Source organism: Narcine bancroftii, chromosome 3 (genome assembly GCF_036971445.1).
Source record: "Narcine bancroftii isolate sNarBan1 chromosome 3, sNarBan1.hap1, whole genome shotgun sequence".
In the NCBI taxonomy this organism is placed as follows: Eukaryota; Metazoa; Chordata; class Chondrichthyes; order Torpediniformes; family Narcinidae; genus Narcine; species Narcine bancroftii.
The window spans coordinates 207,548,491-207,563,080 of NC_091471.1; the positions used below are offsets into that span (position 1 = coordinate 207,548,491).

The 14,590-nt window shown below is 38.1% G+C and overlaps 2 protein-coding genes and 1 long non-coding RNA gene across 5 annotated transcripts in view; 2 read left to right on the plus strand and 1 right to left on the minus strand.

Annotated features, from left to right (window-relative positions):
* lrba (LPS-responsive vesicle trafficking, beach and anchor containing) overlaps positions 1-14,590 on the minus strand; it is an 871,588-nt gene that overhangs the window by 353,760 nt on the left and 503,238 nt on the right. For all 3 annotated transcript variants that reach the window (XM_069926437.1, XM_069926436.1, XM_069926438.1), the window contains 2 exons: positions 13,842-13,988; positions 10,476-10,612 (listed from right to left, as the gene is read on the minus strand). In XM_069926437.1, coding sequence (XP_069782538.1) covers positions 10,476-10,612; positions 13,842-13,988 — 284 coding nt within the window. The remainder of the gene's footprint in view (positions 1-10,475; positions 10,613-13,841; positions 13,989-14,590) is intronic.
* mab21l2 (mab-21-like 2) lies at positions 4,752-6,530 on the plus strand. Its single transcript, XM_069922874.1, has one exon. It carries the CDS (start codon positions 5,142-5,144, stop codon positions 6,219-6,221), a length of 1,080 nt encoding a protein of 359 aa, XP_069778975.1. The 5' UTR covers positions 4,752-5,141; the 3' UTR covers positions 6,222-6,530.
* LOC138758063 (uncharacterized) lies at positions 11,010-14,235 on the plus strand. The gene is made up of 3 exons (XR_011354117.1): positions 11,010-11,126; positions 13,001-13,310; positions 13,873-14,235. It is a non-coding gene; the product is annotated as an uncharacterized lncRNA (long non-coding RNA).

The following is a 14,590-nucleotide window of genomic DNA, read 5'->3' on the forward strand; positions in this document are numbered from 1 at the left end:
CCTATACTGTTTTTTTTTGTAAATGGCAAAGCACATAGTCCATGAAAAAGATTAGCAGTTCTGGCTCTACCAACATTTATTTGCAAGTAAAAATAAAGTCTCAAGTTGAGTCATTAATAGTGTGTGGAACATATCTAAATGCTGCACTATACTTTAAAAGCATGCATGTTAAAACTATATTAAATTTAAATATCTCCAAGCATATCAATCAAAATCTGAAATGATTTTCTCTGCTAGATGTAATGTCTTTATGAGAAAAGCTTTTACGATTATGTTATTGAAAGATTCTGCAAAATGATTATTAATGATACATCATACATTGAAAGTTGACATTCTAGCTAGATTTTTGCATTTTAGTTAAATGAAACATGCAATGAAAAACTATTTTGGAGAAACCTTCTGCTTAGAAAACAAGTGATTTTCCCATAACTCCTTGTCACATCACCTTCATATAATGTGAAATCAGTTTATACAAACCTGATTTGTGATGCTAGCAAATGGAAATTAAAAGCTTAGCCAATTTAAGAAAAATGTCTTATAATTATATATTCCAACATACCAATAGAGTGATTTGGCAATGTTTTCTTTCATATTTTACATATTATTATAGTTGCAATAGAACAAGTAGTTTTAAAAGTATTATGGGATCAGCCCTATCTCCACTGGTTGCACACATGCTTCTATGTCTGAAAGCCATGGGTTCAAGTCCCACTTCAGAGTTTTTATATGTCAAAAGTATAACCTGACCTCACCTGCAATGCAGAGGTAACATCACACTTGTCAAAGGTCCGGTATTTCAGATGGGGCTTAAACCAGAGACCTTTTTTTCCTTTTGAAATAGATCTTATCGCATTCATTTAAATCAGAGCAGTTATCTTTATGCTCTGTATTCTATTTATTCTTCATTTAAGGTATAGATTAAATATTCATTATCATATTCCTGTTTGACAGAAATTGTTGCATATAAATTAGTAAATGCATTTAATTTTGACTAAAATTCAATAAATATATTAACTGTAAAATAATTTGGACTGCCTAGATCAAAAAAATATGCTAGAAAAATGCAATTTATAAACACTGATTACATTTAAAATTGGACAAAATTTCTGCAACTCCTAAAGTACACAGTTGCCATTATTTTTCTGAACTTGACAAAAATATTTTTACTTAAAATGAATAGGAATATTGTTCAATACTGGCTTGGAAAAAAATCTCAATATTTAATGCGATATGAAAAATGATTAAAAATTTGTACTTTTGTGATATCGAAATGTTCTCAATGTCTGTCATTCCAATATCTTAACAAAATCCTGAGATGACTAGTACATATTGTACATCAGGTGAATCAACACAGTTTCCATCAATGTAATTGTTAGCACTAAACAAAAACATTTCATGCTTGCCTCACTCATCATCTACCCTATTAGAGGAAAGCTATACTCAAGTTGTGCATTTCAGAAGCTGTTTCTGACCCAGAAAATGCTATTTTAAAAGAAATGTTAAAAATGTTCCACTAAAAATTCATCAAAAATTGGGAAAAAACCCACTCAGTATTGGATGTAATTTATACTTGTATTTTTAAAACAGATCTTTGATTTTATTGTCTTTGTATGCATCTCTAACAAATGTATGCATGCTTTGTGTTTAATAAAATTGACTTCACACATGACAGACTAAATGCCCAGGAATTTTGAAACAAAAATATGCAAGAATGAATTAAACGTAAAGCACAATTTTTAACTAATATGAAATGTGTTCTACATCCAAAACCCATGGAAACATGATAATTTGATGCTTCAAGTTGTTTCATATTTTCCATTCACTCAATTATTTTAATATAGCCACTATTAATATTAAATGATGTACAAATCATATAATTTTGCAAATATACCACCCATGTATCAACAATAAAGTCAAAATAATTAATTTTAATCGCAACACACAACCACATGATAAAGATTAAAACATTAGGTATGCAGCAGTACCAAAAATATTAGATAAGAATAACATTTTTTTCGTTCTCTCAAAAATGTATGCAGAGGAACCAATTCAATAAAACAAGATCAAACAAATTCCAAAATGTATAAATGTAGGAAAGGAAAAAGTTGTCTGGAATTGCAAAAAAAGTTGCAAAATGCTGTTCATGGAGACTTCAGATGCTAAAATAAGATTAGCTTCATCCAAAAAAAAATTTTTAAGAGTTTGATACACAATGCATTATTCCAGCTTAATTCTATTCTAAACTCTCATTTGCTTTGGATATTCAAAGATGCAGAAAGTGTGCATTTAAACAAGTAAACTGGAATAATAATTTCAAGTTTTAGTTATCAAACACTGGCCACTAAGAAATAATTAAGTGCCCAGATTTCAATAATTTGACTTTTTTTTTTACATCCTTACCAATGAAATCACTGTAAAACAAAAACAGTTTAAGGTGACAATATAGTCCAAATCCTTTTAAGAACCATTTTGAAACTATTTATACAGCATAGTTTTCACGTGTTAGATCCCAAATCATTGGAATAAAGACGACCATTATGTTTCCAAACTAATCCAGTTGCATTAAAATAATTGCTAATAAATCAAATTAAGAGAAATGTTAATGTTCAAATTTCCTTCATTCATGGTCGAAAACAATCCTGTATATTTGCCACTCAGCATTAAGGTACCAACGCCGTGTCAATACCTAGATGCTTTTGAGTCCCTGAAAATTCGACGAAAGCATTAAGTGTGTATGTATGTATAGATACATATATCTATATATATAAATTTAAAAAGTGGGGGTCGAGGGAGATGGGACGCTTCCTTTGTTTACATGTCGCTACATCTCACGCTCTTCTGAATTTCTTAACATTTAAAGGTGCTATTCTATTGCCACTGCTATTGTACACACCATAAACATAGGATAAGCTAAACAAACACAATGTCGAACAACCAGAGAGAAAGCACAGCCTACCATAATGTATTCACTGTCAGGGAGCAGACCTACTCCTCCCCGGGCTTATTAGTTGAAGTATGATGAGAGGTGGTAAAGAGTGAATGCAGTTCATTTCATTGAGGGCTTTCAAGTACCTCTCAAGATGGAGAGCTTTTTCGGCTTCTGTCTTCCTCGCTGATTTTCGAGCACGGAATCCTGTTCTAGCGGCCTTTTAATTTCTATTTAATGCGCCCTCAAGGAAGTGCTGATGAACTCAAAAGACAACATCACGCTAAAGAGTGGCAAAGCTCTTCAATTACAGCTTCTGATAGGATCGTCTTTAATTATTCATGCTAAGACAGCTTTCACAGGATTTGTGCCGATGACGGTTCCATCGCAATATTGTAACAGTTCAAAGGCGAGCACACCTTTCAATAAAAAGGGGTTCACTAGGTCGATCCTTTAAAGTGTTTTAATATTCTTTTCTATTGAGCCTGAATAGAATAACATCAGCATAATAGCCTGAATTTTGGACTTTTAAATGAGTGGAGTCATGATGTAGCGTGAAAATCCGTCATGAAAAGTGCGATTAAGGATGGATACTTTGGTTCTTCAATTAATTGACGCCCCAATGAAAACAGTCGACTAAATCGTTTTGATGTTACCACGAGTAACGCCCAAACATCACTGCAGAAATAATTACAGGTACTAAATCAACTTTTGTAAATAATTGGCGGCAAATTTCCTCTTGTACCCAGATCACGTAACACATTTCAAAGGCTGAAATTTCGCCTTTGGGGTATAATTGCAGACCACCTTTAAAATGGAAAAATACCCTCCGAATTTGTTCCGCACCCCGTCACGAAGTCTGTCCCTTTGCAGCGTGAGCTCCGGGCTCCGCCATCTAGAAACGTTCAGCCTCTCATCCTGCAGAAACAACGTGGCTTGAAAATGTTTCTAAAAATCATGAAACAAGTCGGATAAACTGAAAGAGTCAAGACAAGGTGGCTGGAAAGTGACGCCGCCGACCTGTTCCGGGTTATGGATGCACCCCATTCTGGAAGGGAACGGGAAAGAGCTCCGCTGCATTCGTAACGTTAGATCTGTATTAAGACAGCTGCCGCTCTTCACTGCCAATATAAAATGCGTCGATGTATACTGTTTATCCACAAATACAAGTCCTGCCTTCAACTTTATTTTGATGCACCAGTTATACAAACTATCAGTTCTTTACCATATTACTATTAAACAATTTCAAATGTAATCTCATGTACAAGCACATACTTCCAAAATAAAGTTAATTCTATTTTTCCGGACAACTCCGAGTATTCACGGGAACAGTGTAAACCCGTCCATTATGTCTGGATAATTGGTTTAACTCTGAAGACTATGTGCATATAAGAAAGAACATTTCCAAAGTACCATTTAGAATACATATCGTCTCGTTTCCATTCATGGCCGTGCTCATATTTATAGACTTTTTTAAAAAATCAACGTTTAGCTTTGCTACCGATATTCCAAATTTCTGCAATTATGAATCATATGAAAGTTTCTAAATGCCTATGTGCAAAGCCAACGTTGATGCAAGACTGACACAAACGAGTAAATAAAACCCGTTGCTATCCTGCCCCAGAGTGCGAGATGTGGCAGACACAGCGTTGCCTTTTTTAACCCGCTGTATCCAATCTCCGAGCCCGCCATGCCCATTGGTCCTCATATTGACAGCTCGCCGTGGATTGGAGGAAAGTAGCAGCACGTGCACGTCGGGTTCAACCTCCCCGTGTTCAGAACGCATGCTCAGCCCGGCGGGGACCATTCATAAACTAAACTCTTACACACTTCCTGAGCGTGGGGAAAAGTGACCATAGGAATAAAAACAGTCAAACTCGGGGACCGAGAGAGAGAGAGAAAGAGAGAGAGCGCGAGCGAGAGAGAAATGAATGGTAACAGACAAATTTCTCCGCTTTTATCACTTCACTACAGCGACAATCGACTCTGATTTAAACAAGATATTTTGAAGAAACTAGTTACAGATTTCGAGGACTTGGTTGACATTTGTATTTTGTCTTCCTCGCTTTTCTCTCTCCATCTAATTAATTAAATTCAATGCACTTATTGCAAATTTGCGCCCGTTAAAAAGTGGGTACCCACGGAACACCGGTAAGCATTGGATCCATCAACCTATTGTGAGACTCCGGTATATAGCCCGGACCTGAGTCCCAACATGATCGCGGCTCAAGCCAAGCTGGTCTATCAGCTGAACAAGTATTACAACGAGCGGTGCCAGGCTAGGAAAGCCGCGATCGCCAAGACTATACGAGAAGTGTGCAAAGTGGTTTCCGATGTCCTTAAAGAAGTGGAAGTCCAAGAGCCACGTTTCATCAGCTCTCTTAGCGAGATCGAAACGCGCTTCGAAGGGTTGGAAGTGATCGCTCCAACAGAATTTGAGGTGGTCCTTTATCTGAACCAAATGGGGGTTTTCAACTTTGTGGACGATGGCTCACTGCCTGGCTGCGCTGTGCTAAAACTGAGCGATGGGCGCAAGCGGAGCATGTCGCTTTGGGTCGAGTTTATTACAGCTTCGGGCTATCTGTCAGCCCGGAAGATCCGTTCGAGATTCCAAACCCTGGTAGCACAGGCAGTGGACAAATGCAGTTATCGAGATGTGGTGAAGATGGTGGCGGATACGAGCGAGGTAAAACTAAGAATCAGGGAGCGTTACGTGGTGCAGATCACGCCAGCTTTCAAATGCACAGGCATCTGGCCCAGGAGTGCGGCCCAGTGGCCCATGCCACACATCCCCTGGCCGGGTCCGAATCGGGTGGCCGAAGTTAAGGCTGAAGGCTTCAATCTTCTTTCCAAAGAGTGCTACTCCCTGACGGGCAAGCAGAGCTCGGCCGAGAGCGACGCTTGGGTTTTACAGTTCGGCGAAGCTGAGAACAGGCTACTGATGGGTGGCTGCAGGAAAAAGTGCTTATCCGTTTTAAAGACGTTGCGAGATCGACACCTCGAGTTGCCGGGACAGCCCCTCAATAACTACCACATGAAGACACTACTGCTCTACGAATGCGAGAAACACCCCAGAGAAACCGATTGGGACGAGTCATGCCTCGGTGACCGTCTCAACGGCATTCTGCTCCAGCTCATCTCCTGTCTGCAGTGCCGGAGATGTCCTCATTACTTTCTTCCAAACCTAGATCTTTTCCAAGGAAAGCCTCATTCCGCTCTGGAAAGCGCGGCTAAACAGACATGGCGATTGGCGAGAGAAATTCTTACCAACGCAAAAAGCCTCGATAAGCTATAGTAGAACTTGCATTCCCAGCAAATCGACTTCAACAATTACTGCAAGGCACAAAAGTTGAACTTACTAGATGATTAAAACAAAATACTTTAAAGGAAACGGACTTGCCGTGAAACAGATTCAAGGTACATTTTAAACTAAATGTGACTGTTTTGTTTAGATGTTGTCAGCCTGTGAGGAACCTTTATTTAAGTCTGCACCGTCTTTTAAAGGCCAAGAAATTTTCAGTTGTGAAATGTATTTTGCGTGCCAGCCCCGTGCCCCCAAAAGAAACATGTAATAATGGTAATAAAATTATTTACCTTACCTGCACTTTTTGTCAGTTAATTCACACCCGGATGGATTTGTTCGGTTATATTGTGTGCTTATGAAAGTATTTCAAATACATTTCCCAACAACATAGATACAGGAAAATATATATATTAAGTGGCCTCGATCAATCTTACCGCTTTTTTTTTAATTGAAAGAACATGGGAAATGTTAAAGATTCGATTTCCTGCATGTTAATTCAATGAACGTCATTAATATTTAACTTTACAATTAAAAATATACACAAAACCTCCTTTATACGTGGCATCAACTCGTTTCTGTCCTAAACCCTTATGCTATTACATTGAGCCACCGAAAAATATTCAGACATTACTGCCGATTTAGATTCAAGAGGCACGAGGTTACCCCAACTAAGATCTAAAAATACAATTGTAGTTATGTCGTCCGAAAATAATCATGTAATTTTTTAACAAAGTTGGGGCTGAATTAAGGAAGGAAGTCATCAGTCAGGCTGCGACTGTATCGTATGAATAAAATTCAGGATCAAGATACCATACAACGGAGAGTTAAAATGTACACGTCGAGCAATCAAAATGACCATTTCGTGTTGGTTTTGAAAAGCCTGAGAAATTCCAATACAGTATAGACAAAATTTTTTTTAATCTCAAACAATGGCGCCAGTGAAACAACTGCAGCAAACAAGGCCGAAATCTTGTCTTTAGACACACAAAAAAAAAACCCTTATAGATGCTAACATAAAAAGCTGTATACATTGAATATTTGTGTTAAAGTAAGGGCACGTGAAAACAAATTCACCACTATTGGAGCGCTGTTATAAGGCAAGCACGGTGAAAATGCTATAACTTCAATATACTGTTTACAGGTGTATATATATATATATATATATATATACATTTTTTTAATGACTACATTTGCCTCAAAGACTAAATGGTAGAAACGTCGACACACATTAATTGATCGAAAAATTACAAATTCCCAAGTATATCAGCGGAAATCTTGTAATTAATGAGGCAAATAGACAAAAGGGGGTTAAGACATTATCTCATGGGATAAGGGCTTTCTTTTTTTTAAAAAAAAAGAAACGAAGGCTGCGTCGTTTCATGCCCCAAGGACCCGATGACCGAGATTTATAAAATGAAGATTCATATTGCGGTTTGATCATAACGACACCGTCTTTAATTAGGGTTTCACGATTGTTATGTTCTTACATTAGAGTAATGTAAGACTTGAAAATAAAAAAAACGTTTAAAGCATTTAACACTGAGATGGGCAATAGATTAATTATCATTCTTAATGTTTTACTGAATTACCGCAAAACATTTCCTTGCATCAAATAACTAATTCCTTGCATCAAATACACTGTCCATTTCAGAAACGAACTTGTTCCATCCAATTTATTGAAAGCATTGGTACAAAGGCATCGATAATTTTTGGCTTTAAAAAAAAATTGGACCATTACGGCCATTCAACAGGCTTCTTAACCTGTCTTATCCCAGTTATCCAGCTACTGTGGGTAATTAAAACACCAAACTGGGTGTAAATGTGAAGCCTGAGGTTATCTGCAAATCTTATCAGACTTGGATCTGGTAAAAGCTTGTCAGTCTGTTTTGGTTTCCTGCGTTAATACAAACAAAAAGCTTTTTTTTATGCCCGAAACGTCACAATTGGGAAGGGGAAGGACCATAATCTCAGAATGAGTTTCAAGGCAGCAGAGTTTAAAATAAAATATATTGGTGCTTCATGAATTTATCGAAATACATTAGGAAATTAAGGCACCTTGATGTCTCTGAAGCAGAAGATTATGTATTTCAACGGAGCAGGAAGGGCACTGAGGACGTAATTTTAAGAAGTTGACTATATGCATGATTGAATCTCAGTTTGCGTTGTTATGTAAATTTCATCTGAAAACCAATTTATTAGGTACAGGCCCAGAAAAGAGAAAAAAAATGACAGTTACAACATATCTCTGGAGTTGAGTTGTTAACTTCGCTTTGGACGAAAGGTAGACGAATGTGTCACAAAATACATGGTCAACTATTCTTTGAAAATAGCGTATTACTTCAAGATGACAGAAGCCAGACTTAACCATTTTTTCGGATATACTTCCAAAAGTGCGCACTTAAACAATTCCTATCAAAACAACAGATAAATTATAAACTTCAATAATGACCTTGATGACATTAGGTCCTTTATCAACGGTGACGATTTAAAGTATTTTAAAATATTGGCGACTTGTTCGAAAGAGGAATAAGGAAAGTTTTGACAATTTGTGTTCCATCTCAGTCGTTTATACCTCAGTCCAACATGTCCTGTAAAATATACTGAGTGGTGTGTGTGTGTGTGTGTGTTTATGGAGGGTTGGGGAGATGCAGCGCCTAGGCCAAATATATCCATTCAAACCTAGTGGAACCGGGCTTAGAAGAAATACTTGAATTAAATTTTAAAGCAAACGATATAATTTTAATGCTTTTCCAACAATCGGGCTTTTCAACTTTTATTTGGCAGCGCCCTTTGAGTAGAACAATATCAAACAACCTAACTTTGCATATTAAATTTGAACATTGTAACATAAAGGTTTTGCTCTCCAAAACAAGGTATAATATCATTCAAATCAAAGTGAATGTTCACGTTTAACAGCTCTTCCCTCACACTTTAAAGTAACACAAGACCAACGCTGCCAGTGGATTTCATAGCGCAAAATCCACAATGTAGTTTGTTTTTATAGAATGGCAGATGAAGACAACCACCCAAACAGCCAGAATGAATGGCACGCAAACGCCAGCTCTGGTGAAGAAGATCCCCATTTGGAGAGTTTTAGAATCGATGCTGCAAATAAAATCCCCAGGTTTCGACAAAGTTCGGTTCGAAGAACAGTTCTCGACCCACTCTGTTGGTCAGCCCAAAATTAACAAAAATAGTGTGAAGGAGAGAAGCACAGAAACAACTATGAGGGGAGAGTGAGCAGGTGCGGGAGGAACGGCCGCCAGCCTCACGGGGGTCAGGTCATGGTTCGGCGCAGCCTAGTCAGTCGACGGCGTGTGAGTGAGTGAGTCTGCTCAGCGCTCCCAGCTCTGTTGGGTTCGAACCAACAGCTAGCTGATAGCTGCGGCTCGCGGTGAGGAGAGAAGGTACGCGGAGGTGCCCTGTTGCCACTCGGCAGAAGATGAATGCAATCCCTCATCAGCCGGCAATCTATCTCCCAAACGCTCGTTCTGTGAACGGAGTGTCCATCAGTTATTGTCAAATGGTCGATCATGATGAAATTATATTTTAAAATTGTTGGTGACATTTTAGAAACGTGACCTTCATTCTTGTTATTGTCACCCACCATGAGATTTAAGTGAATTGACAAGGCTGCCTTAAATGAGGAAGCGTAATGGTTGCGATGAATTAAAATGCATTTTTTTGCGAAAAGTATTGTGCCATAACATTCTAGAGCAATCTTAAACATTCTAATGTTTGAAAATGATAAAGGTCTCTGAACTTGTTTGCCACTGGATGGAAAATACCTTGTTTATTCCCAATTAATGACTGTTTCTCAAGTCACCAATTTCACTCACAAACTTATGACCGGTAAAAAGGTTTTTTTTTAACTAAATAGAATCTAACAATTTAAATATTGCATTGCAATAGACCTTTGTAATCTTGCGTCAAAACGGTAGTAGTGACAATCCAAACTTTAAACCTGGTACATTTCAAATCGAAAAGTTCCTACCAAGAATCACAAAAAAATATTGAATTCCACTTGCATTTACCAAATGCTCACTCAGGAATAACAGGCCTTTGCAATTGATGTACAGTAACTGATTTCATGCGATTTTCCTATTTTTAGTTTTAAAAAGATATCTTGCCCTCTGATGTACCAGAGATAACGTTGTGCATAAACAGCTGTTCTGCGGTTAAAATTTGGTGTATTTAAGAGCTGTCACTTAAACACACTTCCCATATATGTCAATGTTCTCTTACCTTGGGGTCCAGTTTTTTATAATTGGGATCTTCGTCGTCCACTTCAAAGTACAGCTCAGAAGCCGTGATTGACAACGTTCCCTTGGCGACTACAACCGGAGCTATGAGCTGGACAGCAGTGGTCAAATTCACAGGTCCTGGAAATAAGTGAACAGGGTAGTTTACTAACATCTGTTGGTTTCATGCAGACCAAATAACAATTAATTAAAAATATGATTCAAGATGACGAAGACAATTAAAAATATACACAAAAAAATCTGAAAATAGAATAAATTACTGTATATCTAATGTATACACTGCACCAGTGATATGTTGGTCATTAAACATGGTCGGCTCCTGCAATGCTGGGCTTGGTTCGGATTTTTCCTGTGGAATTTGCTGCAATTATAGTCTCTTGGTTGACTCATTTTGATTTAATATCCCGCGGGTTGATCGGTTAGAAGAGTTTCAAAAGGTTAATTCTTGCAAATTAACATTACATGTTATTTATTTTTTTAAAATTCTACATTACAATTGGAGCACCACTGAAGAAAATCAATCGTAACCCTCACTTCTGTACTGATGTATGCATGGATGTATGCATGCAGTGCAGCTTTTATGGGAATTGCCGTCGTTTTGATATACTGGGAATCCACATTTCACAGCTGCTCGGTGAGTGTATGCTTGAATGCACTTCGTTGTAACAATCACTAAATACAATGGGATTTCTGGAAGGATTATCATTTAGCAACAAGAGCAGTGAGCATTAGCAGTAAACATACAAAAACAGATATGATTTATCTGACACGTTCCAAATATCGTAACTTTGAAAGTTATGTTTAAGAAAAGGTGACGGGAAAAATAATGGCATGCGGTATGTTTAACCCAAGTAGGTCCGCAGTTTATTTTCACCTCGGAAGCAAATTACCCCGTTCCATCCAATCTCGGAACCCAATATTTTGTTTTGCGTTGAAGCTTTCATGTAGGAAACATTTAAACTATCGCTGTCAACGGCGAGTGATTTCCATAACTTTAATAATGACAGAACAATCTTCCGTGATACTTTCATATGAATTAACTAAATTAAAATGATCCCCCCGCCCCTTTCTCATATTTCGACGAGTTCCGATTTCAGAACCGCTAAACACTGCACTATTGACTACTTAGCGGCGAAAAACATATAAATATTGTATATATGCGACATCAGATCAGGTTCACTCGTCAAAGTGGTGGAGGTAATCATTCTGTGAGTAATTGCCAAAAAATTTTCAAATTAATTGTCATTTTCATTGATTGCTTAGACCCGAGTAGTCTTTAATCTCTCATCAATCTTAATGTATGCCACCTCGACAATAGCGGGCGATTCTCATGTGAGATTAGAGCAGGATTTGCCCTCTATTCCCAGTCTACAATATACTTGGTTTGCAGATGGTCAGTAGAGAGATACAAAACCGCCTTGATTTCCCCAAGCTCTTTCAAAAGTGGATGGAATCACCATCTCGTGTTCTCTGCCGTCTCTCGGTGCCCTTAATGCATTAACATGTAATACGGGAGAGAAATAACATTTTTCAATCATGGTGAGACATTCAATTACAATGAGAACACAGCAGCCATCTGCAATGATCTGGCAATACACACAGCCCATGGGCTCCTATAGGAGACCCCAGATAACTTTCAGTTAATTTACACCACAGACTTTATTAGAAAGGATTACTGCTTAATCCTATTCCCAATGTCAAGATTTTATAATTAAACCCTGATCTTTCCACTCTGCTGCGGATGTCTACGAGGTACTAGGAAGGTTGCTACATCGCAAAACAATTTCACACTTGTTACATTAGTTGAGGGAGGAAATGAAAAGGTTGAAAGAGTAAATACTTTTATTTATTACAATATCTACTGATGAAATAATTTAAAGTGAAGTGATCCAGAATAAGGCGATATACAATGGTCGTTTCTGTTCATGTTGTTAAATAGAGGATCACCTCTAAAATCACACCTTTAAAATCGTTTCAATGTAGAATAATACATTTTTGTGTTTATTTTCTCTTTTCGCGTCGACACCCATAAATTTTGACCGTATTATTTTCAAGTACATCAAAATGCTACCAAGTTGTTCATTGGAATAGTTTTCATCAATGCCACTCGATTCTTCCTCCCTTTGGAGTGGAAGGAGCAGCTCCCAAAGACCCACCCGCTTTCTTGAATGTCACCACACCAGGTGCTCTCCACCCCCACTTTCCGTCCTCTCCCAACAGCAGCATGCGGAGAGAGTGATCCTCCTCCCTTGATCCCGCTACGGCACACACCCGTTCGCTCTCCCGCACAGGGTTACCCCGTCCAATTCAAAGTCGGTAATGTGCAAGTTCTTTTCGCACACCCGCGAGACCTGGCGTAGCAACAATGCAGCCCACTTGGCTGATATTCAGTCTGAGAAATATTTTGGTCGCTTGGTATGAGAGCACCTTGTAGAGTTTGATATCTCTGCCAATACTGACAGACCTATTATCCTTCTGTTTCCTAACAACCCTTTCATTTATCCTTAGCAAATCCAGGAGACAAGAAGTCTTCAGATACTGAAAAACAGCACTTGATAGTGGTGGTGAAACGCAGCATCCACGAAAACAAACCCTGATCGCTTTCCATGGATGATGCCTCCTGCCGCTCTGAGTTCCTCCGGCACTCTTGTTACTCCTGAAGCTATCTGCTCGGCAGTCTCTGCAATTGTTTCAACTCTCACGCGCTCTGAAACTAGTTTATTTATTGGAGGCATTATTTACCTTCTTTGATTGGCTTAAGGCATAACTCCGCATATAATTGAGAAAATCGAGGAATGTAAAATGCAACAGACATCAGGTACGGAGGGGAATACCAAAATTAAACCAATTGTTTTGAGGTTGGACAGCAAAGGCAAATACCTTGCTGGCAGCCACAGAACGTCCCACCTGAATGGTATGGAAGATAACTTTAAATACACTTTCTACAACAACTTAGACAAATCTATATTGAATGTGTTTTTTGGCGGAATGGTGTTTTCCCGCCATATTCCCAACATCAGATTTAATCTACGATTAATGATATTTTACAATGACTAATTGTTAGTGAATGTCACTTAGGGATCGTCGGGTCACGTCATCTCATTCCAAACTGGTCAAGGTGACTAGAAATGACGTGCGAGACATATCAAGCACAAGGGAAAATGTGGAGAGACAAATGCTAATGTAACGTTGAAGTTTCTGATTCAGTTTCGAAGGAAAATTATATTTTTATTGGCTTCATTCGGATCTAGTCCAATTCATCACTGTCCCAACAAAATTCCCCTCCCTTGAACGTGTGAAATTATAGTTATAACGTTAAGCTGGTATAAAGAAAGACAAATTACTTTACCCGCCATGTTATCAATCTCCTTCTCTTCCAGTGAAATGATCGCATCATCGTCTCCCTCCAGCACCATCTCGCTCTCGGAGTTCTGGCTGCTCACTGCTGGAGTCCGAATGGACTGCCTGCCTTTAACTAGAACATCATCTTCAGAACCTGCCAACACACAACAGAGAACGGTGAGAAACGAAGCAAGTCGGCCCCAAACAGGATCGCAGTTAAAAAAACAACAAATGCAGTGTGTGAAACAAAATCATTTCATAGGCGATGGGTTGAACATTCTTTTCCCTCTTTTGTTTCTGCTTGAAACGGTTTCACTTCAATTATATTGGTATCAGAAGCTGCAGTTTTTATGTATTTTATCGGCTAATATTTTAAGATAAAAGCGTTGCTCGCATTAGATTTTATTTTGACTCCGTTGTGCTATTTTCTATCTGATTTCATAAAATACCGGATCACAAATTGTACATTTCCACTGTTTAAAGAAATTCCAGCCATTACAGAAGAGCATTTATAAGGGGAAAGCTTACAACGTGTTTTTTTTTTCTCAATCTCTCTTAAATCACAATGCCTTCAATTCTTACAACCGGCGAAGGTAATGGGCGTTGTGAAAACATCTACAGGACTATCTATCAGTCGCACTTTGTAAAAATACCAAGACAAAATAAAATGACCAACAGTTATTTCATGCAGGTAAAGTAAAAGAATGTTTCCTCATTTTAATTCCACATGTTTAACTCTCTAATCCAGGAAATATT